General features: G+C 40.6%; 2 protein-coding genes across 4 annotated transcripts; both read right to left on the bottom strand.

Annotated features, from left to right (window-relative positions):
- Positions 1 to 1406: 1406 nt before the first annotated feature.
- Positions 1407 to 14755, bottom strand: LOC103474866 (ATP-dependent RNA helicase DDX3X-like). Of its 3 annotated transcripts, none has more exons than XM_008426133.2 (20): positions 14309 to 14755; positions 12808 to 12859; positions 12209 to 12256; positions 11942 to 12001; positions 11475 to 11660; positions 11263 to 11365; positions 11062 to 11175; positions 10459 to 10558; positions 10232 to 10367; positions 10046 to 10143; positions 9383 to 9481; positions 9144 to 9304; positions 8904 to 9048; positions 8604 to 8748; positions 8079 to 8129; positions 6677 to 6858; positions 6478 to 6595; positions 6233 to 6386; positions 6029 to 6153; positions 1407 to 5954 (listed from the first exon to the last, which is right to left on the bottom strand). In XM_008426133.2, exons 1-20 carry the CDS (start codon positions 14351 to 14353, stop codon positions 5875 to 5877), a joined length of 2202 nt encoding a protein of 733 aa, XP_008424355.1. In that variant the 5' UTR covers positions 14354 to 14755; the 3' UTR covers positions 1407 to 5874. The 3 variants fall into 3 exon arrangements, with proteins under 3 accessions (XP_008424355.1, XP_017166388.1, XP_017166392.1); XM_017310899.1 differs by having other exon boundaries at positions 12817 to 12859; positions 14309 to 14754; XM_017310903.1 differs by lacking the exon at positions 8079 to 8129 and having other exon boundaries at positions 14309 to 14753.
- Positions 14756 to 16677: 1922 nt separating this feature from the next.
- Positions 16678 to 22285, bottom strand: LOC103474878 (sodium/myo-inositol cotransporter). The gene is made up of 5 exons (XM_008426144.2): positions 22172 to 22285; positions 19386 to 20282; positions 19097 to 19292; positions 18581 to 18708; positions 16678 to 18490 (listed from the first exon to the last, which is right to left on the bottom strand). Exons 2-5 carry the CDS (start codon positions 20023 to 20025, stop codon positions 17283 to 17285), a joined length of 2172 nt encoding a protein of 723 aa, XP_008424366.1. The 5' UTR covers positions 20026 to 20282; positions 22172 to 22285; the 3' UTR covers positions 16678 to 17282.

The following is a 22285-nucleotide window of genomic DNA, read 5'->3' as shown; positions in this document are numbered from 1 at the left end:
TTATTTTATTTATTTTTTTACAAAATGGTCTTTAATCATAACATTTTATTATTTTTAATCCAAACCTTGGCATATTTGGAACTTATTCAAATCCGTTTGCCAATCGGAGATYGTTTTATGCTAATATTAGCGACGGAGCCTGTCGCACAAACAGGTTTATGGATCATAAATATGACTTAAGGTAACCTGTGCGGGGTGTTTCACTTCATATGTCACGGTAACGTGTAACAACCACCAGTGCTTCACTTAGACGCGGTACTTGAAACAATTTTGACTATTTCATTGACAATGGAGGATATTTTGTTTAGAATTTTTGTGATTACAATAAATAGGCCCTGGCCAAGACTTTTAATATTAACAGATGGTGATGTTAATAAATTAACACTTTGGTTTTAGGGTGATCCTGAAGGAAAAAGTAAAGGGATTTCTTCGGAGGGACCTGCACGCCTCACAGGCTCCCATTTTAAGTATGGAAATAATAAACCAGAGTGATTTTGGCACTCTTCAAAAAAAAAAAGCACAAAGCAGCACTTCCTGTTACAGTGACATAATGRGTGTGAAACCCCCACTCATTGCATCTTTTTCTTTTTTTTTTTTAACTTTAAAAAGCTCACACTACCCCAGAAAAATAGAGATTTCTTTTTTTTTTGTCTCCACTCATACCAATGACATTCAACATTCAAGTGCCAGTGTTTTTGTTTACTGTCTTTTGGTCAAGTCACTTTGTAAAACATCAACTTTATGTATTTAGGCTTACAAAAATAAACATATCGCCYCAAAAATGCTTGATAAATTACACAAACTAGCAGCGAAAGTAGACTCAGGAACGCGGCAAAACAGTTGAATCCTACAGTTGCTGTTGACTAGAGCTCCACCTGGTCCCATGAAAAAAAAMWAMAAYAAAAAAAAAGAAAATAAAAAGTTAAAGTAAAAACGGTTTCCTATCTGGAAGGACCTTTCCTTACAACAAACACAAACCACATGAAACTGTGGGCAAACCTCGCCTGGCTGTGCTACACGACGGATACCTTCAGTCGGAAAACCTCAGAGGCGTGAAGGACGTGTGCTACATAAGACTCAACACAAACGAGCTTTAACCAAACAGTATTTTCTGCAAAACTCTGTTGGCGATTTAAAGTCATTTTACAACAGGGAGGCCTGCAGGCCGCAGCAATGGGAGCATAGCACCATTAATTGTTCTTCATGTCTTTTAAAAAGAAAAGCACTCCTGCGAATAACTTAGAGAGCACAGAGTCATCAGTGTAAATGATGAGCGCATCAGGAACAAACAGCCATCTGCTCCTTTAGGGCTGGGTATTCACCACTAATATAAGGCATCGATGGGTTTTAGAAACGACAATAAAAAATTAAAGTGCTGGATTTGGAAATGAGAAGGGTTTTATTCAAAAAAAAAAAAAAAAAAGGACATAGTAGAGTGTGCTTGAAATGATCTGGATAAATTAGCTATATTCATATCTTACGCGCGCACTCGGTAACAGGGTGTGGGRGGAGGAAATAAATGCCTACAATGGATTCTGCATAGGTACAGGTCAAGAGTAAACTCACAATACTTGTACATGTTGCAATAACCGCTGTTAGCATGTTAGCATGCTAGCAGTTTCAAATTAGCAAGCAATACAACACGGGATTTGCAGGTGTTTAAATCTTTTAAAGTGCTAGACGTGTCGGTAGTAGTGCCGTAAACGATAGCGAGCCACTAAGAGTCKGCCTTGTACGACTCCGATTGGGACTATAAAGAAGAATGAAAAGTTTCTGAAACGTGGCTATAAAGCCAAGAATCTGTTCAAGATGGAACCATTAATGGCATAAAATAATTTTGCAAGCTTGAGCAGCACCAGAATTAATTTGTGCCCGTTTCAGATTTGCGTCTGAAAGAGCTTGTGCCAAATGGCTGCTTCATTGTAGCGCRAGTGCAAAACCTACCAGTACTGAAATTCATTGAACTTTGTAAAGTGGCGACACACGGATAAACTAATTTATTTATTATTTTTGTACAAAAAGGCATTAAATGAGGCCCACCAGCTTTGAAGATGGCGAGCTCTCTAAATGCCCCTCTGGTTGTTGCGATCGTACCTTGAGGTAGTCAATCTGTGACATTCACATGCAGAGAAATAACATTTACACACCTACAGTTTCATATTGAGAGAGCAATAGTTTGGACGTCGTATCCAACTGAAAACATACCCAGCCCTAACCAATGTGTGAGTCAGTAATTCAGTCATTACAAGGCACTATGCACATTTTGGAAAGTGGATAGCCCGTTAGCACGCAGCATGCTAACAGTTTTACTTAAATGTAGCAAAATAATAATAAAAAAAAGTTTGAAACTAAAAATAAAAAAATCTGAGTACATAATCTGAGCAAGCAACAGAACCTTATTTCACTTTGGTAGAAATTTGAGTGCCAAGCAGTATTAAGGTTTGAGATTCGGGGCACAGTGGTAGTGAAGCATTGCTCTAGCTTGATTTATTTGGTAAATGCAACCAACAGTGAATTTTTGCTCATGAGACGCACATGCATTGCATATCCGACTTCTATTGGACAGGAGTGGCCTATAAACATAAACGCAAAACATTTAACTCCCACTGTTTACAATTTAAATAATAAAAAAAAGTATATCAAAACATGCAGCTGCCAACAAAGTGCTTATTCCTTCATTGCCCCCTAGTGGTCAGTAGAAGRCACAGCAGCTTCTAGAACCTGCACTGTACTCAATCAGGGGACGTGATCCAAGCATTTAGAACAGTAACACAGAAGTTTAAAGAACGTCTGCTTGGATGCAGCAGCCGCTTTGGATTCAAGTAACAAACACCAACAGTATCCCTACTCCGAACGTAAATATATCAACAGTAACACCGCAGACAGCAAGGTCAAAGTTCGTAGTGGAGAATATTTCCAACAGCTCAATAGTGGTTCAGTTCTGGGAATTTCATTGTTGTGGAAGACACGGGTCGAAGTCGGGCAGCTGCATGACAAAACCTCTGCATGTCGAGGTGGCGGCTAAATGACTGGACATGCAACGGGAAGAGTTCTGTTCACGCGGGTCATCTTAAACTTGATTGTCATTAGCAACTTATTGTACCTTTACGGATTCTATCTCGGTGCTGGTTATTTGCTGAAGAAGTTTAATATGGAGACTATCAACCATTGCTGCAAGAAAAACAAAACCCTGATAGGCTAAAACCATCCGAGCATACCAAGTGATTGGCGCTCTTAATTTAATCAGACTTCATTAAGGYCCATTTATTTTTGACGAATGAAGCCGAGAATGCAACTTAAATTTGTTTTTGTTTTTTTGCTTTGTTATTAAATAAGTGATTATAAAGAGCAACTAATAAGACACGGTGGAGTGCGACGTTGCATCCTGTAACGGCTGTCCTCTATTCTCAGTGGAAAACTCTTTTGTTTATCGTGATAAAGCCAACTAGTTTCCATTACATCCCGGCAGAGCAGATGTCAGGGAGCTGGAGCTAAAGAATTACACGTTTTTAAAAGAAACTGAAGAAAAATAAGACAAAAATAAAAACAAAACATGTCTGGTGTTTATCACTAAAGCCTGCTTTAGATTTAGAGCAGCCTGCTCTGCATTTTTAACTCCTTGACCAAAAAAACAACAACACTTGCATATGTTTTATTGTCTTGGTCCGGCTTTGTCAGAGGCAGTGGGCAATTTAAGAAGTTATGAGCGCAAATTAACRAATTATACTGCTGGAAACGTTACTCATCTCCRTCCACCGCAGCTCTGAACAAAGCTTTCCAGACGCAGTCTGGTCCGTGTTGAGTGATCCGAGTTTTACACGCCTCTAATCCGTCACATTTTCTGTGGAAATCCCTCTGGTTTCGCTTTAAGTTTTCAACTATTTACATGTTTTTGTTTTTTTTAAATCAAGTAAACGAAGTGCAGATAATGTCGGTGCAGAGTCGGCTTTCTCCTTGAGATTTCCTTCTGCGACAGAGCCAAGCAGGACTTCCCCGGGAATGCCGCTTTTCCACCAGCACATTTTAGCAGCTCTGGTTCAGACTGCTTTAACTTTGCCAGTTAAAGCAGGATTAARGTTTAGCGGACACTTAAATTGGGGGGGGAAAAAAAGCCTCAAAAACAAGGTGAGGATGTTTTTAACCAGGTGGTACCTCTAAGATGGTGGRAAGATGTAAATCAAGTAGCTTAGTTTGGTTAATAAGGTATGTCCTCTCTTTGTAGCTATAATGTGCTCTGGAAATGCAGCATTTCGTCGTCTGGAAGCCTCAGTTGTCACTACAGTAAAAAACGAAAAAAAAAAAGAAAAAAAAATCAATTCCAACATTTTACCTCAACAGATTTGAAGGACCCGAACAAAGTAATAAAAAAAAAAATGATTAAAAAACTGGAAAGATTTATTGAAGAGAAGGCTTTTCGTTTAACTCTCCAGGATAGAGTGAGCATGTTTTTTTTCCCTTTAACTTACTTTTGAGAGTTGGAGGAAGATTTTAAGAACCAAGACTGAGGTTTGAGGTGGAAGCAGATTCGGTTTCCCAAAAGCTTGGCGGCACCAAGAGTCGGATAAAGAAAAACGATTTTGGTTGTTTGAGTCTCGTTTGTTTGACTAAGACTCCTGGATCAGCTTTTGCTAACAGTTAATGCGTTGAGGGCAACAATTGGTGACGAAGGCTGTGGGAAACCAAGCTGCTAGCTCGAGTTTGAGCTCTGGATTTGACACGAAAAAAACAAGTATTTTTCCCCCCCAAAAAAACCTACAACCAAGCTGAGAAAAAGTTCAACTGTCTCTACAGAGGTTATAAGCTTCAGGGAAAAACAGCTCATTTGGTGATTTTTTTTTTTTTTTTTACCTCAAACAGGACATGAGGAGTTTCAGCTTCCCTTGTTACGTCCGTTTTAGTTTTCGTTTTGTGTGTTTGTTTTTTTTTGCCAAGGTTTGATTTAGTTCAAGCCTAGTTTGTCTCCGTCTAAACGGGAATGAAGAAGTGCGCGTTTAAACCCACACATGACATTAAATACAGTAACCTTTAAAAACTATACTTGCAGCCAGTTAGGTATTATAGTGAGAAAAGCAACATACATAGAGTTTAAATTCTTAAAGGCACAGTACAGAAACAAAAAGATTCTCTACATTGTTGGTTGGAGTTGAAGAAATCAAGTTTTAACAAGCGCCATCTAGTGGGCAAAACTGACTTTCACTGGTTGAGGGGGGTTTAGGTGGGTTCAGTTTGTCGTTTTCTTCGGCAGACGTCAGTAACTCAAAAATCGATGCTTTAAAAAGTGAAAAACTCCAGGTTAGAAATGAAGGAGAACACAAAGTTCCTATGTCGGACATTTTGCCTTGCCGTCTCGCCCAGCTCCGCGTTTTACAAAATTTTTGGCCGGTGATTTACAACATGGCCATGCGCTTAAATACAAAGTTACACAGGGAGCCTGCATGACTGGTAAACATAAAGCTAAAACTCAAATCTAAAGGTCACAAAAATAAAATTAAAAAAAGGATGTTGCCCTGCCTATAAATGGTCCTACATGAGGGGCTTTGAGAACAACTGGAACTTTGTTAGGAAGCAACAAAACAAAATTCAAGAATCCTTTATAAAAGTGGCCAACTTTACCAGGAGAGATCAAGAACGTAAAGGGAACAAAATGAAGATGGAAAGCACRAGAGAATCTAAAGCTAATAAAAGACATGACTGACTGGGACTAGAAGGAGGGGATATATAAATGAGTATAAATAGTTTAATAACATGCATGTAGGTTCCAGGGAATAGTAGAGGTGACGAGACGGATGGGATGTGGATGACATGGTTGGGAAGAAACGATGGAAAAGGAGTCAAAGGAGGAAAGAAAGATGAGTAGAGATGGAATGGAGACACCTAGTTGCCCCACCAGTCCACTTGAGAGTGGGAGTAATTCCCTCCGTAGCCGTCGCTTGTGTAGAAGTTGCCGAAACCACCTGTGGATGCGAACAAACACCTTATTCACCTGTGTGTCGTTTAATCTCAGTATAAACGCCACAACATTCTCTACCTCCTCCGAAGCCACGGTTTCCTCCGTGTCCCTGTTGGTTGCGTCCTCCCCGCCCCCCGAACCCTCCGGCGTTGCCCCCGGCAGCTGTCTGGCGGTAATCTCGAGCTCCGAAACCACCAGAGAACCTGTCGACGACGTGGAATTCAGCACAATTTTCTGACGTTTTTATAACAAAACGATGCCAGGACAGTAGCTGATCCGCACCTCTTAGAGCGCCCCCTGTTGCTACTCTTGTGCTGGTGTTCATAGGCCAGGCTCTCCAGCCATGAAGGAACCTCCTGTTTAGCTTCTACCAGGATATCCAGCAGGTCCTTTGTGATGTTCCCGTTTTTGTCGTTGAAGAATGACGTGGCCAGCCCTGCGGAGAACAGACAGCATGCAGATTCGTCAGAATCTGTCGTTTGTCAGCTGGAGCTGCAGTGAATCGGTTTTCAGAGCCGCTCACTGACCCAGGTTTCCGACTCGCCCCGTACGTCCGATGCGGTGGACGTACTCCTCTATGTCACTTGGAAGGTCAAAGTTGATAACATGTTTCACGTTGGAGATGTCCAGACCTCGAGCTGCAACCTGGCCAACACGAGAGTATTGAGATTATAATCCTGCAGTGCGCCCTCACTTCTTGAAAGCAGGTTTTGTTGTTTTACTGACCGCCGTGGCGACAAGGATGGGGCACTTTCCCGATCTGAACTGGTTCAGTGCCTCTTCGCGGTCTCTCTGGGAGCGGTCGCCGTGGATACTGGTGCAGGCGTAGCCCTCCCGGTACAGGAAGTCCTCCAAGGCGTCAGCTCCTTTCTTGGTCTCCACAAAGACGAGGGTCAGGGAGTCTTTACCTGGTCAGCAAAGACAAAAACTAGTTAAAAACTAGAATTAAACTTAAGGTGCCGGGAGAGATTAATGTAAATTAAACAGAACTTCAAGTCTGTTGCAACATTAAGCAGACCTTCAGCTCCTGAACTGTGGGCCAGCATTCATTTTATGGCCATAAAGGATGAAGGAAACAAAAACATCTGGCGGTGATGTGGAAAAATGTTGCTGTGAAAGACTTGAGCTCAAAAGTCACAAGTGAACTTTGGATCAGTTAAATGCATCACACCGCTAATGACAGGTTAACACGTTCATGTCAAGGTTCTGTCCTCTTCAAGAGTCTCCAAGATATTTTAGCCCATTTTATATTGCATGGACATGAAAGTCCACTGTAGTCATTTCAGATCGACTACAGTGGTCAGGTTTTAGATATGAAACCTGCTAAAAACCACCAGACGGATACATGATGGACCAAAGAATGGATGAAAACCAAATGGTGGACAAACAACTGGGCAGAAGACCAGAGACTGGTTTATGATTGACGAGATACACGGATGCATGAAGGACTAAGGGACAACAAACACAGAATGGACAAAAGAATTGTTAATGGACAGCTGGTTTCATCTTTTATACAAGAGAATGCAAATTAACCTTGGGAAACACAAAGATTTCACATTATGCCTTTGTTCCCCATATTTTTTTTCCCAAACGTTGAAAAACTGGATTTTATGTTTTTCGGAGCCCTGCCAGATGAGGGTCTCCCAGTCTGTGGTGCGATACATACAGGCTTGCTGAGTAATACCCAGTAATGCTTTCTTTATTAACAAAAACAAGAAAAAGATGTGCAGATCAAAAATAATGTAGGAGTTTTCATGCAGGAACCATTAAAGCCATTGATGGCAAGACTTGGTCCAAATTGCTGAAGGTTTTCTCCACTAAAAATCACTCGTTTGCCTAAAATGACCCCAATCAGCAGCAAGGAGCCATCATCATGACCAGATTCTCTCCATCAAGGCTACAGGTCTGACATGAAGGAACCACGGAAACACACAGTGCATAAAGATGCCACAACATCTTTAAAAAAGGAAAACTGGCTTGTGTATTTCAGCACATGAGGTGGTACACAGAGCCGAAATTAAATGAAGAAACAATTCTCCATCCACAAAAACATATATAATGGGGGTCAAGCAAACTTATGCAAAACATGAAATGACAGATTTAGAAACGTCTTAAGTGTAGATCTTACCAGGTTTCTCTACGTTGTCTCCAGTATTGTCCTGTACCTCGTTGGGGATGACTTGGGATAAAACCACATCAAAGTTTTATAACTATTCCTAATCCGAGTCAGCGTTAATGCCTCAACTGCACTAAATTAGTCAAAGAAAACATTTTCTTCTCAACCGCAACAAAACCAACATCTTTGTCTGAATTTTATCTTAGCCACTTATGACTGAGTGAATGTTTCTATTATTAGAGATGTTACGAAGGGATAACGAGTGTAAAACAGTGTTGACGGTAAAAGTCGTGCTGGTTTGCTAAGACAAGACGTGCAACAATGCAATGGAGTGAGATGGGATAAATACGGCACGACTGCAAAAAGACATACAGCACAGTTTGTTTATGTGTGCTAGTAGAGGCAGAACGCTACGTTTAGACAGGTATGCGATCAGTTCAAAATGGTTTCTGAATATTTAGAGAAGAAATTAGAAAATCCTGCAGTTTACTCTTACATCCTCATGCATAACTTCCCATCCTAATGAAGACCTCTAACCTGTAGCACTGAGCAGATCCAAGAGGAAAGACCTCTTATCACTCTCTTCAACCCACACCACCTTCTGTGTGATGTTCTCCGAGGTGGAACCCACTCTGCCCACTGCCAGGAAGATGTAATCCTCCAGAAAATCCCTCGCCAGGATCTGCAGGGGAAGCAAAAGCATTATTTCATCAGGTTACTTTTTTTTTTTAAAGGAACTTAATGTCTTGCTAGTTTCCTGTCCTGAAACAAACTCAGCTCTGACAGCCGTCCAGGAGCTGGCAGGAGAGCTGGGAACTGGAGTCGCAACAAACACACCTGGATCTCTTTAGGAAACGTAGCGCTGAACATCAAGGTCTGTCTGATGCCTTTGTGCGGCATGGTGTCCTGCTCCACAATGCGTCTTATCTGTGGTTCAAAGCCCATGTCCAGCATGCGGTCCGCCTCATCTAGCACCAAGTAGCTAAAGAAAAAAAAAAAAAGAAAAAAAAAGTTTGAGGAAGGGAAGCATCCAGAACGTCTTTCATCTTCCATTTCTTCCGTCGGGTTACGTCTTACTTGCAGTAGTCCAGTCCAATTTTGCCTCTCTCCATCATGTCCACCAGTCTGCCAGGTGTTGCGACCAGCAGGTGGCAGCCTCTCTCCAGGTCTCTAATCTGCTGGCCAATGTCTGCCCCGCCGTACACCACACAGGGACGCACTCTGGAGCGGTACGAAAACTGCAACGCAAAACACAAGTCTCTCTTCATTTTCTACCTCTTGCCTCACTGTAATTTGTGAGCATAATGTCTACGTGCCTTCCTGGCTTCGTCGTAGATCTGCAGCGCCAGTTCTCTGGTTGGAGCCAGCACCAGGGCAATGGGGTACTGCTTACGCCGGCCATACTTCCCATTTTCCTGAGACAATCATCACAGAACAGGAACGTCTCATTCACATAGGGCTTCAATTTGTGCTACATAATGTCTTTTTTTAAAATGCATTTAGTTTTTGGAAATATGATTTAATCAGCAAGAGTCCGAAATATATGCACTGCCCTAATTTTGGGGGGTAAAAGTCATTTTGTAACACACAAGTACAAAGGGTCCATCCTGGAACTTTTGTATGCAAAAACCTAACAAGCGATTAGTTGCGTTCAAATTTTTTAACACTGCTTTCTTCCTTTTTAAGCTTATATTTTACGGTCTATTGATGGTAGCCATGCTGCTCTGCAGTTTTTAATCACTCAGTGACAGATGGAACTATCAAGGTTTCATATAGAGCAGGAGTTTATACTTTCCAAAAAAGTGTAGCATTGTTCAGCAGTGTGGGCAGAGGGAGAAGCAGGGGGACTTTCTCCAGCGGTTACAAAAAGTTTGACAAGGTTTCTGTGGTCCAACTGTTCAGGAAGGCTCGTCACTATGGTTTTTCATTCAAAGCTCAGTGAGTTTTCATTTTAATGTGTGGGAACTCGCTTTTCTGACCTGTCCTGAGGCTTTGGCTGCGTTCAGAGCTTCTCCTGGTCCGTCTGTGTAGATCTGACTGAGAATTGGAAGCAGGAACGCGGCCGTCTTTCCAGATCCTGACGACACAAGGTCAAATTTATCCAATATCACTGATTGGTATCTCAGTCTAGTGCAGATCTATGTCCTCTTTTGTGTTGTTTTTACCCGTCTGTGCGCAGGCCATCAGGTCTCTCTTGGATTTCACGATAGGAATGGCGTATTTCTGCACAGGAGTTGGTCTGGTGTAGCGGCTCAGAGCAATGTTGCCCATGATAATCTCACCCATGTCGACATCTTGGAACTGTTAGAACAGGAAGCAAGAGAATTACACGTGTTCAGATGTGGAAGGCTCCTGGTTGACGTCCGATTCGATGTGAGCGGCTGCAGCGTACACTCTCGATGTGGTGAGGGCAGTTTTGTCCTGTAGCCTCAACGGGAATGTCGTCGTATTTCTCAAAGTTGATCCCGGTGTTGCTGCCGGAGAACAGCTCACTGCAGAGACGGGGACCAGACTGGTCTCAGAAAAATATTCACATACCTTTAAACCTTTCTACAGCTGAGCTTATACAACTCAGCTTAGCTCAGCAACTGGACGTTGCCACAAGAAGACATTAAGTAGTCGTTAAAAAAAAAAAAAAAAGATGGACATCATGTTTTTCAAATGACTTATGACATCAACATACTTATTCACATGTGATTTCAATTGTGTTTCTTATCGAATGGAAACAATTGCAAAATTGTGTTTTTTCCAACATTATGGGAATAATGACAAGGTCTTGCACCCATTTGTAATGTAAATACAACTGGTTTCTTTGGTGAAATAGTTATGGTCAAAAGAAGTATTCACAAGTATGAGGAGGTAGTTTAATATTGAGCTATAAGATGACGGTGCTCGATTCTCCCCACTTAAAAAAACAAAACAAAAAACAAAACTTGGTGTTGCCACCAGGACACCTTCCCTCCCACAGGAAGTGTAGTTGTTTCTGCAGACTCACTGTTCCAGGCGTTCGTTACGCGGCAGCGGCTTGGACCAGTCGCCATCGTCCCTGGACTCCTCGACCCAGCGGCTGTTTCCTCCTCCGCCACCACCGAATCCACCGTGATCGAACCTGAACACCAGGAACAAATTGGAACGTCGACTCTTTTGGGTTTTCTGATCCGCTCACGGTGTTTTCGAAAGCGGCTGCGTTGCCTACCTCCCTCTGTTGGCGTTGCCTCTGTCGTTGAAGAATGCAGACTTCCCTCGGTTGTTGCCAAAGCTGCTATAGGCGTCTTTGGCCGTGTTCCAGCCACCGGCATCTAATAAGAGACATGACGCAAAAACAATCAGAAGAATTTCCCATGGAAACGTTTTAACTCTACGTATTAAGAAAGCCGATTTCTGCGTCACGGCTGGTGTCGAACCCACCGAAACTTATGGGTTGCGCGGGGTTAATGGGGTTGAAAGCCCCGCCCCTGTTGCCACGGTAACCGCCTCCCGCAACACCGCCTCGCCCACGCTCCATGCGTGGCGGGCCACGGTTGAACGTGTTGCCGGCCATGCGGTTGTCATGGTAGCCGTTGACAAAGTTGTTGCGCCCCGCGTCCCAACCGTCTGAGGGGAGAGAGAAGGGGGGAAATTAAGGAATATTGTAACAAGTACTGCATCAGCAGGATTATAAACAGAGGGAATACTCATCAAAAAAATGGTCAAGTTGAAATTATTTTTAGTATTTCGACAAGTTTGATACAGATTAAGTAAATTGATAGAAGAAAATGTGAGATTTTCTTCAAGTTCTGCATCATCGGGTGAAATCTAAAGATAATTTCACTTGGCCTGCAGCTTATGTTTCCTACGACACATTTGTGATGAGGTCAACAGTCAGAGTTACTCACAGTTTGCTGCAGGCGCTATGGTGTACCCCCCCGGTCGTCCAGCAGCAAAAGCATTTCCCACTGCACACGACAAGTTGGGTTTTTATATTGCGCTTATGGTCAGTAACACAAAAAAACCATTTCAACAACCACAAAGATTTCCTGAAGTTTTACACAAAAACCTACAAAATCAACGCTTACTAAAAAGGTTAATTCATACTAATGCGACAACCGTCGCTGACAAAACGTGAGGGTAACACACTCCTGCGTAACTCCTGCTATTCTCACCGTTCTTGGATGCCTCTTTGTTCCGTAAATGTGGAGGAATATATCGCCCTGGACAAACAATCACAAAGCATTGTTTACGAGCACATGCTGTTACTTTCGGTGGATAAGTAAAGTTTTTACACCCCTGCTAGCTTGCCACGTTTGTAATGTAAAAAGAGAAGACCATTGTGAATCGGTTCTGATCTTCCATCCATGTAAGTTGTACAATGCAAGTCTTTTAGAGTGGAATAAACAATTAAACTACGATAGGACGTGTAGATCTTTACAAACAGGAAGCGGGTTTGTTCAGAATTAAGCACCCAATTTAAACTCATTAAATAGGAGTAACATCAAATAATGTTTGGTTATTCTAGTTGGCTTTTAAACTTAAGAGCCATTACAAAAAACAGTCCTTATAAAATCAAAAATGTTACTATAAATGTGCTTAATCTGCTTATTATTTACCGTGAGTAAATCCTGAACTTCCTACTACTACGACCTACTAAAATTAAGCGGAGACACAAGTCAACTTTTGGGTCAGAGTTTGTTTCACTGTTAGTTTTTACCCAARGTGAAATTAAAAAGCAGAGAATGGCAACAAAAACACGTCTACGTCTTACTGTTAGTACCTCCGCCTTGTCCATCTGGAGCACTCAAGTCTAGGACAGCAAGCTGGAGAACCAGAACAAAAACACATGAGCGCGTTACACAACCAAAAACACTACAAACTGAAATGTTGAGAACAAAAGGTTAAAAAAAACAACTAAGAACTATTAAATGTAGACATGCTCTCACATAGTCAATCAAACTTTTATTTCATTATTCAGATTTGGTGACGATGACCTGGCTCATACAGGATCAGAAAATCATCTGAAACAGTGCAATAAAGGCTTCAAAAATATAATACATTTAATTTTGATTAAGTCTAACTATATACAAAATTAGACCAATTTTGTAATTATTGGGCTTCAAAATTCATCAGAAATGTGGATATGAAAGTTTGTACAAACTGAAAGTAGAACATAATGGGAGAAATTGATTTAGAGTTTGTACACTGCATATTTGTGTTCACTATTATAATATTCATTTAAATTTTGAGCAAAAAACATGCCTTGCATTTATGCACATTAAAGTTGTACATTTTCTTACTAATTTTAGTGTTTACGTTCGTTAATTCCATCACATTCAAAATATGAAAAATATACAAGTATAGCATTTACCTTAAACTTATTGTAAGCAATATTTTTGCAAACTCTCTCCAAATAAACTTATTACACACAGTTCATTCAATTAAAACAGCATATTTTAAAGTAGACTGAAAAAACTGCATCAATCTCATTGCTGCTGCAGGATAAGAGAGGTTTATCTATTCATTTGCTTTTGCAGAGACGAGGATGACACTCTGAACAAATTGTTCCCAATGCAGCTTTTTATTTATTTTGCATCCTTACAAGTGTTGAAAATGTGCATATTTGTTACAAAAAACATTTCGAGGGCTTTTTATAATCAAAATATCATTTAAGTACATGCAGTACTTTTCTGTTGCTATCCAAACTGCCTGACCAGACAGCTACGTTTTTGATGACGCAGAAGAAATTTACTGAACGGGTAAATACCATCAAGAACACCATACTGGTTRTAGTTTTAGTAACCAGGGTTTCGGGTGTAAAAGCCCGCATTGTTTATTTTCAAGGCTCTCTTTAGCTGTATTTTCTCGTACCTCCGTTTTATCACTGTATAAAGCTGYAAGACAAAACGCAGTGAACGTAATAGTTCAAAAGGTGCGTTGAATATGTTCAACRCGGAGAAGCTGATGGGGTTAGAATGATGCTTGGCTTCGCAAAAACAAACATTTTTCTACAATGAGAAGACCTGAAATACTACATTCATTTTAATTATTAGTTTTATACAATATAAAGATACAGCACAGATAAATTCAGAGTTGTGGTTAAGTGTCTGAGCGGAGTCTCTTCCGAGTGAAAGATTCAAACGCACCCCGAGCTAGCTAGCACGATAGCATCTCGCTAACGGTACCAGGCTAGCCGGCAAGCTAATGTTTATCCTCGCTGCTGTCCCACTTTCCAAGAACCACTTCTGACACACCAAACTGACACAGCTTACCTGCTGCTCTAGACCGTGGGCATTTTCGACGGCCACATGACTCATAACTATTGAATATGGAGGAAAAATGTTGGCGTTGAAAAAAGGACCTCTTTGTTTGCCGGGTTTTGATGTTTTGTTTTGGCTTCTTTGCCTCTAGCCTGTTTCTGTGGTTACGGCTAGTTGACACTTATTTCATTTGCGTACTGTTTCTATTTAACTCTGCAGAAATGCTCTTGTTGAATTTGAAGTGATGGTAAATTCCTCTATTTAGGCGTCAAGGGTTGATACTTGATGCAAACCCAGCTGCGTCGGTTTTTTCTTCAGCTGAGGCAGAGAAGAAGCAGTCCGGGGTCGGTCAAGCGAGCAGCCTTAAAACATGCATACACATCCGGTACTTTCAAAATAAAATAAGATAAATGTAAAAAAATATATCTATTGTGAAAAAAGCAAATTGTGTAAATTAGTCAGTTAATTATACAATTAACATAATAATGGCATTAACTACAATTAACTTAAATATATTTGCTTTGTTTAAAAGTATCCGGCTTCTATACTTCTTGTTTATCTCTAAATGCAGCCGACTTGACAACACAGCCAAAATGTTCTTTTTTTTCTAGAAATCGCGAGATTTGAAAGAGTTGTTCTCGCGATATTAACCACTTAAAATGAGATCTTAATTAGACAATTTGTAAAAATTTAATCCAATCAAATCGGTGTAAATATATGTATATATGGAACGATGAATTCATGATTAAATTTTTGTGTTTTCATTAACTTCTCCAGTAGTTAACAGATCGACAGATCTTCTCAAATACATATTAGAAGGTGTTGAATTAAGGATGTGGTTTGATACACTAAATCTTGATTAACCGACCCTGTTTAGGTTTTGAATTTGACGTAGCTTTATTTATTTTATTTTTTTTTTGCAGCATATTATTAGCATTCTCCTCCAAGACCTAATTTTAAGAATAAAAGAAACATTTTGTGCCTCGATTTAACACTGGCACCATTTTCTGTATTTAATATGGATCCTTTTATGCTCTTAGTCTTCTAACGGGTGACATGGTCATAGTGTGTTGAAAATTGAGTCAGATTGTTRCTTATGAGATCTCAGTGCTTATCAATCACAATATCTTACTATTGCTTCCTATTGAAGCTTCTAAATTGCTGCACCTCACTTCCAGAAAAAAAAGTATATAAGTGAAACTCACCATGTTTCAGGTTTTGCTACTCATTGCATGAAATCAAACTGTCAGCAAAAAAAGTGTATTTTCTCAGAATCATGGCGACTGGAAATAAACTGTGTGGGTTTGACATGTTAAAATCAGATAAAGACTCAACAGCAAACKGTGTTTCTGTTTAAATTGCATGAGATTGAGCGTAACTCAGTGGTCTGTCTCGATGGGTTCTGCTAACAACAGAACTAAATGGGTCAGACGATGGCCTCCAACCCAACTTGGTTGATCTTTGATAAATGTAAATGCACACACTAGATTAGTACTTTCCTAAGCAGCACCTGTAAAGCAAATGTTCAGATGTGTTACTTTTCCTGAGGTCAACATTACTGAAAGTCAAACCTCAGGTGGACTGATGGGAAAGTTCTTCAGTTTTTTTTTTTTTAATGTAATATGAATTGGGGATTTACTGGCACACATTCATAAAGCACACCTAACTATCGTACCTCACCTCACTATTGCATTTTAAACGTTACATTTACACTTCACGCCTTTTATGGGTCAACCTCACCCAGTTTGTTCCAGGAAGTGGTTGAAATAAATAAAAAAAGCCATGTTACTTCCCAGCAACTTGTTGGTTTTAAGCCACAAGTACTAAGAGTATGTGCTCATGTGCATCTTATTCTCATAGACAAGAACACACATAATCTGATGAGTTTTTTTTTTGTTTAATACAAGAACCTTTAAAAAAGCTGGTTAACAGTCATATTGACAGTGAAATAATGGAAAGCATAATCAATCAAGAAGGTGACAACTGCTGGTGAGATTTCTTTGGAGATATATTGCAATGCAATGTTTTTGCTGGTTTGTCGTTTCCTTTTCATCTTGTAAAGTACTCTGAGTTGGCTTGTTGTTAAAAGTGAGCTTTAACAATTTTCAGCAAATGGGACTTGTGTAAAAGTCAACAAGTAACATTCCATTTCAAATCTGCAAGTTTCCACTGGTGCGGGAAAGTATCCTGTGATTGGCCGGTGGCGTTTAATTGATGTCACAGGAGTTTCTCTGACATSAGTGGTTCATAAATGTTTTGTGGGGGTTTTTTAAATGGAAAGTAAGAAAATCTTGAGAAGTATGAAGGTTAAAAGTAAAAATAAAAGTGTGGTCAAGGAAGGATTAGAGTACCCAAATAAGTCCGTGCATGCCAACAGTGTGTTCACATCGATGCCGTTTAATCCATCTCAGTCAGAACATCTGATCAAAAACCTTCAAAATTTTCCATTTCCTCTGCTTCACTGAATCCAGTCAAACTACTTATGTTCAAAATAAACAGAGCAGTCATCTGGATTACAGTTCACAATGATGTTTCACAATAAATACCTTACAGATCATCAGATATTACATCTGTTCTTAGAAAATGACACAGTACCTGAATGAAATGCTTTTACAATGTGTACAGTAAATCTTTAAAAATAAATGATTTGCTTTAGCTGTGAGCTGTAAGAGCACCGCACATTTGTCAGACGCATGTGACAAAACAGACCAATTATTTTCAATAAAAAATAAAAAAATAAAAAAGAAGAAGCACTGATGGTGTCTGGCCAGCTGCCAGCACTCCACGATATACAGTAACCAATATTAGTCAATATCGTGACAGAGAAGCATTTAAAAAAGTTTTGAGTATGACTTGGAAGTATTATTATCTGAAGTGGTGCAAGTGCACTGTATGCCGCAACATGGTGYCATAAAATTACCGTAAATTCGGGGAAATAAGAAAAAAATTTAGGAGCAGGACCTCGTTTTAAGAGAATTTTTGCTGTCTATAAGGAGAAATACAAATAAAGAAAGATTCCAATCACACAAATCAGTACCAGTGCTGTGTTTAGTATGATTCGGATTCTGGGAGGTTCATAAAGAAGCTTATTTACAATCCTCTCCTGCTCCTGAGCTGTGATGACCTGAGTCTGCGAAGATTTCTTCCGGCGGCCACAAATACCCCCACAAACTTTCACAGAGTCTCCTCCTTCCCCCAATTGGCACTCCTTCCCCTCTTCCACATCCTTCACTTCTCTCCCATCTCCCTCGCCCTCCTGCATAGGCTCAGCTATCACATCATACGAGCCATTCTGTAGTGATGATCGGGCTGGGATTATGTTCCCATTGGTCGATTGAGTGTTTTCATCTCTACCATCAGTGCTCCTGAGGTTCTTTTGGTCGGTATGGAGCGTTTCTTCACCAACACCACCACCTCCATTTTCAGTTGCGTTTGTTTTGTTAAGGTTTTCTTCACCTTGACCTGTTGCTAGTTTGTTAAACTTCATTCTCTGCCTTAACCCCCACAGAGTCGTAGTTCTGATTAGCTGTTTTTCCGGCGGAGGTGTGCAGAGACTCACAATGACAGTCGTTATGGCCGATACCCAAAACAAGATGGCTGCCACATACATGAAATGGATTTGTTTGATGAAGGACGGTCGCTCATCCGGCTKGCCGCAGTATGGTTCTTTGTAAACTACGGCCAAGAGCAACCGCAGCGAGCCAAGAGCAGAGCCTACCACTCCACCCCAAAAGGCACCGGTCTCGTTGCAGCGCTGCCACAGAACACCGAGCAGGAACAGCGCCGCCACAGGGGGCGTTAAATAATCGGACACCTCTTGGATGTAATAAAACATTTGCCCCCCTTGCATTTCGATGACAACTGGCACCCAAGCAATGCTGAGGGCCACCATAACGAYGACAAAAAGCCTGCCAGTTATCACCAGCTCCTTGGGCGACACGTCCTTTCGCAGCATTTTGTAAATATCCAACGTGAATATGGTGCTCGCAGAGTTGAAGATAGAGTCCAAGTCGCTCATCAAAGCAGCAATCATGGCCGCCATCATCAACCCGCGAAGACCGACGGGCATCACCGACATGACGAGGCGAGGGTACGCCACGTTGCTGCAGCCGGCGGCAGAACCGCACACCTGCATGCAGTGCTCTGGGCCAATGCATGCCAACTGGTCAGTGAATAAGACCCTGGAAATCATCCCTGGAATTAAGATAAACACACACACACGAGGTTATGGATRATTCAAGCAGTTGGGATTTAGTTCTTCAAGATGCAACGAGATGTCTCTACCTGGCATGACCATGATAAACATGGGGAGAGTTTTGAGGAAGCCTGCCATGATGGTCGACCCTTTGGCATGAACAATGTTCTTTGCGGCCAGAACTCGTTGTACRATCACCTGATCTGCACACCAGTACCTAAAATGMWTGTTTTGAAGTTGTTTAATAGGGAAGCAACATTTTAAAAASCAAACAGATCRTCCATTATTTGGTAAACTGRTCAAATCAAGCAAGCACTGACTCTRGTTTAACACAAGAAATGACTRGTAAAATAAATCACAAAACATGACAAACAAACACTTTTTTATACAYTCTGTYTTTCATAGAGTGCCAGTGTAAATAAAATMATTTAAACATAATCTCCATATATCATCTGCATTTTAGGTCTCATATGAACAAAGTAGCTTATACCTTAATTCTCCTGCAGTTCCTCATTAGGGTTGGATTGTGGTTTAATAACGGTTAAAGTTAGACCATCTTTGAGAAGCTTCTGGTATAGGAATTAAATGTAAGAGAGAAAAAGTACCAGATTGAGGCAGGGGTCTGACCCAGCAAGAAACCAGGCCAGGGCAGATCTGGATCTTTTGGGCCTCGCAGGATTTTCAGAGCATTTGGTTTTGGGTGGAGATGATGCTGACAGGATTCAGAATATGTCAGATTAGGTGAAGACAGAAGAATGGCAGTGATGTTTGGACTGGMCTGCATGTACTTTTCTTTTAGCCCTAAAACGGACAAAAGAAGCCAAACTTTAGCTGTAAATTGATAATAATAAAAAAAAAGTATAAATCTCTGGAAAAAGTGACAGAAACAAAAACCTTCAAGGCCTCCGACTTTGGCGAAGCCGATGCCTGTCAGACAGAGCGCTCCGGCGATCATCAGAATTGCTTGGACTGTGTCTGTGTARATGACAGCGACCAGGCCTCCAGTGACCGTCAGCGCAGCTGTCATGACGATGAGGACGATGATGGAAACATAAAGGTTCCACCCTAAGGATTCCTGGATGAACAAGGCTCCTGAATAGAGGTCTACAGACAACTTGGTGAAGATGTAAAGCACAAGAGTCAGAGCCGCAAAATACACTTTCAGGCGCTTTCCTCCGAATCGCTTGGACAGGTACTCTGGCATGGTGTAGACTTGACAGTGAATGTACACAGGGATGAACACCCAGCCCAGTAACTGAAGCAGCAGTAGAGCGTTGAATTCCCATGCAGCCACGCTAAACCCACTAGCGGCCCCCGACCCGGCAAGTCCAATGAAATGCTCAGTTCCAATGTTGCTGACGAAGAGAGACGCTCCCACGGTGAACCAGTTCATGGAGCGACYAGCCAGGAAGTAGCCGCTCACCGTGCCTCGGTTGGATTTTCGCATTGCCACGAAGCCGATCCCAAGCACCACAATGAAGTAAATTACGATAACAACAAAGTCTGCTGCTTCCATGGTGGCATTGGTAGCCATGGTTGAAGACTTCTTAGATTGCTTAGATGGCCTATCTTTTGAGCCAATCAGACAAAGTTTTGATCTGCATTTACAAAAACAATGACCTAAGATATAATTTTCAGAATCACATCTAAGAATCTGATTTTGTAGTTAACTTCTGATCTTTAGTGGTTAACGGCTCGCTTCGGAAAGTCGGTGTGGCTTAACATTTATCGGCTCACAGAAAGGTCGGTGAATTGTTTTACCAAATGAGATCTCAGGAGAAAGTTCACATCCTGCAAGAAAAAAAAACAAACAAACACGAATGAATAGTGTTTAGTAGCATTGCGTAGGTCCAAGCGTTGCACCAAACACTTCATTCTAATCCTATGAAGTGGTCTGAATCAGTAGTTCAATGGGCTTTGAACTCATTGAACTAGATGAGTGGTTTCTCACTCATCTTACTACAACATGCAGCAACCAGCCAGGAAGCTCCGTGATGCCATAGTTACTTTGAAAAGTAACTTAGTTAAATTACTGATTACTTGATTTGGAAATGATTTGGAAAGTAACTAAGATTATAAGTAACGTTTTTAGTTACTTGTAATCTATTGAAAGTCATATTTCAATATGACTTTGAAAACACCCACATCAAAAATATGTAGTTAAATAAACCACATTACAGCTGTTAATTTTTTACTTTGTGACTCTACAAACTTAAACTCCATAGCCAAAAGCCCAAAGGACCACAAATAGTCAATTACACAAAAGTATGACTCTTTGAAATCATAATATGAACACGTTGGGGTTGCTGCTCTGCTGTTTGAAAGAGCTGTTGTTGAAAGATCAAAACAAGTCAACTGAAAGTGAAAACCTTGTGGTTTATCAAATAAGAGTACATCAGATTATTAAGATCTAGTTTTTCTTCAGATGGGCACACGCTGCAGTCTCAAAGCAAATCCAACTTCAACAGAATTAAAACCAAACATGAATGAATTACTGTGTTTTATACTGACATTTTGGTATCTTAGTCCATAAAATGTTGAAGGGTTTACCTTAGCTAATTACTTCAACTCGAAGTGACCCTTCTTGAATTTAGAGGCTGAAAAAAAAAATGTATTTGTTTATTTAGGTCTGAATCTTTAGAAGCGCAAAGTCGACAGGAAGGAACCTCAGGTTTGTAAATGGCATCCTTTTACAGGAAATGCTACAAGGTGGACATGCAAGAGATAATTTGTAGAAAATCGGCTTAATGAAAGTGCATATTCAGAAATTTTCCACAGTTCTGGAAAATTTCTGAGTGAATTTTCCAGGAATAAGTTTCTGTATTTGTAAACGTGGGCTCTAATTACAGCAACATCGGCTGTGAAGGTTTTTAGTCGCTACTGTCAACAGTTCTCAGATGGCCGTGCATGAGAATGAGTGTTTGAAGACTTTAACGTTCGGAAGACTTTAACTACAAAAGTATTGAAATAAAAAGGTGCAGCATGTTTCTAAAATAAGCAGTTGTTGGTAATTGAAACACTTTGAAATTCAGGTCAGCAGTGCCAGCTTTATTTTGCTATGCGAGTCATCCACAGCAAGAGGGAATTTTGAAGTCATTTCTATGTCAAAATTATTTTCTAACTTCTTGTAAAGAAAGCTGTACTACACTGCTCATTCTAACACAACACAAACAACAGGTGGAGATTGAGATTTGACTGATTTATTGTTGTTTTCTAAAGCAGTACTACGTAAAACAAAAGGTATCAAGGAAGGAAGCAACAGAGATGGGTATATATAATGGCATGATTCTAAAAATAAACAAATCTATCACTAAAAAAGATGACAAATAGAATAAATATTCTTGGGACTTCTTATGAATTTTAACAAATTAAATCCTAAAGTAGAATGACTTTGGAGTATTTCTATGACAAAACACGCCGCTTCAACATATTACAATCAATTAAAATGGCCCATGTTTGGTTTTGGTTTTTTTAGCTAAGAGTTTCAATAACATGTACCAACTCACAGTTCTGATTAAAATTTTGCTATTTGTTGCACTAGAGTTAACTTACAAGAGAATATATGCATATATCACAGAAATGTATCAATTATCTCAATGCATTCTGAAACTCTTCAAGGAGACCAAGAGGGAACTCACCAACTGAAACCAAACTGAACGCAACATATATGTGAGACTCACCTTCGTTTCTGTTGCCTCCAACAGGTTGGTTTTTAATACACAGTTGACAGGTGCAGTGGTTGGAGCTCCTCTGCGCTGGGAACTGCCGGGTCCCTCAGGTTATTAGGAGACAGA

This window comes from Poecilia reticulata, linkage group LG2 (genome assembly GCF_000633615.1).
Source record: "Poecilia reticulata strain Guanapo linkage group LG2, Guppy_female_1.0+MT, whole genome shotgun sequence".
Taxonomy (NCBI): Eukaryota; Metazoa; Chordata; class Actinopteri; order Cyprinodontiformes; family Poeciliidae; genus Poecilia; species Poecilia reticulata.
Note: the sequence above shows the minus strand (reverse complement) of the source record. Positions and strands in the feature narration are given on the sequence as shown.

What these genes read in the sequence shown, in the direction of transcription:
- LOC103474866 (XM_008426133.2), bottom strand. Translation starts at nt 14,353, where the DNA reads ATGAGTCATGTGGCCGTCGAAAATGCCCACGGTCTAGAGCAGCAG. An exon ending in GGCAACGCCAACAGAGGGAG is followed by an intron (nt 11,176 to 11,262) that starts GTAGGCAACGCA and finishes CCTGGTGTTCAG; the next exon opens with GTTCGATCACGGTGGATTCG. An exon ending in GATGGCCTGCGCACAGACGG is followed by an intron (nt 10,144 to 10,231) that starts GTAAAAACAACA and finishes TTGTGTCGTCAG; the next exon opens with GATCTGGAAAGACGGCCGCG.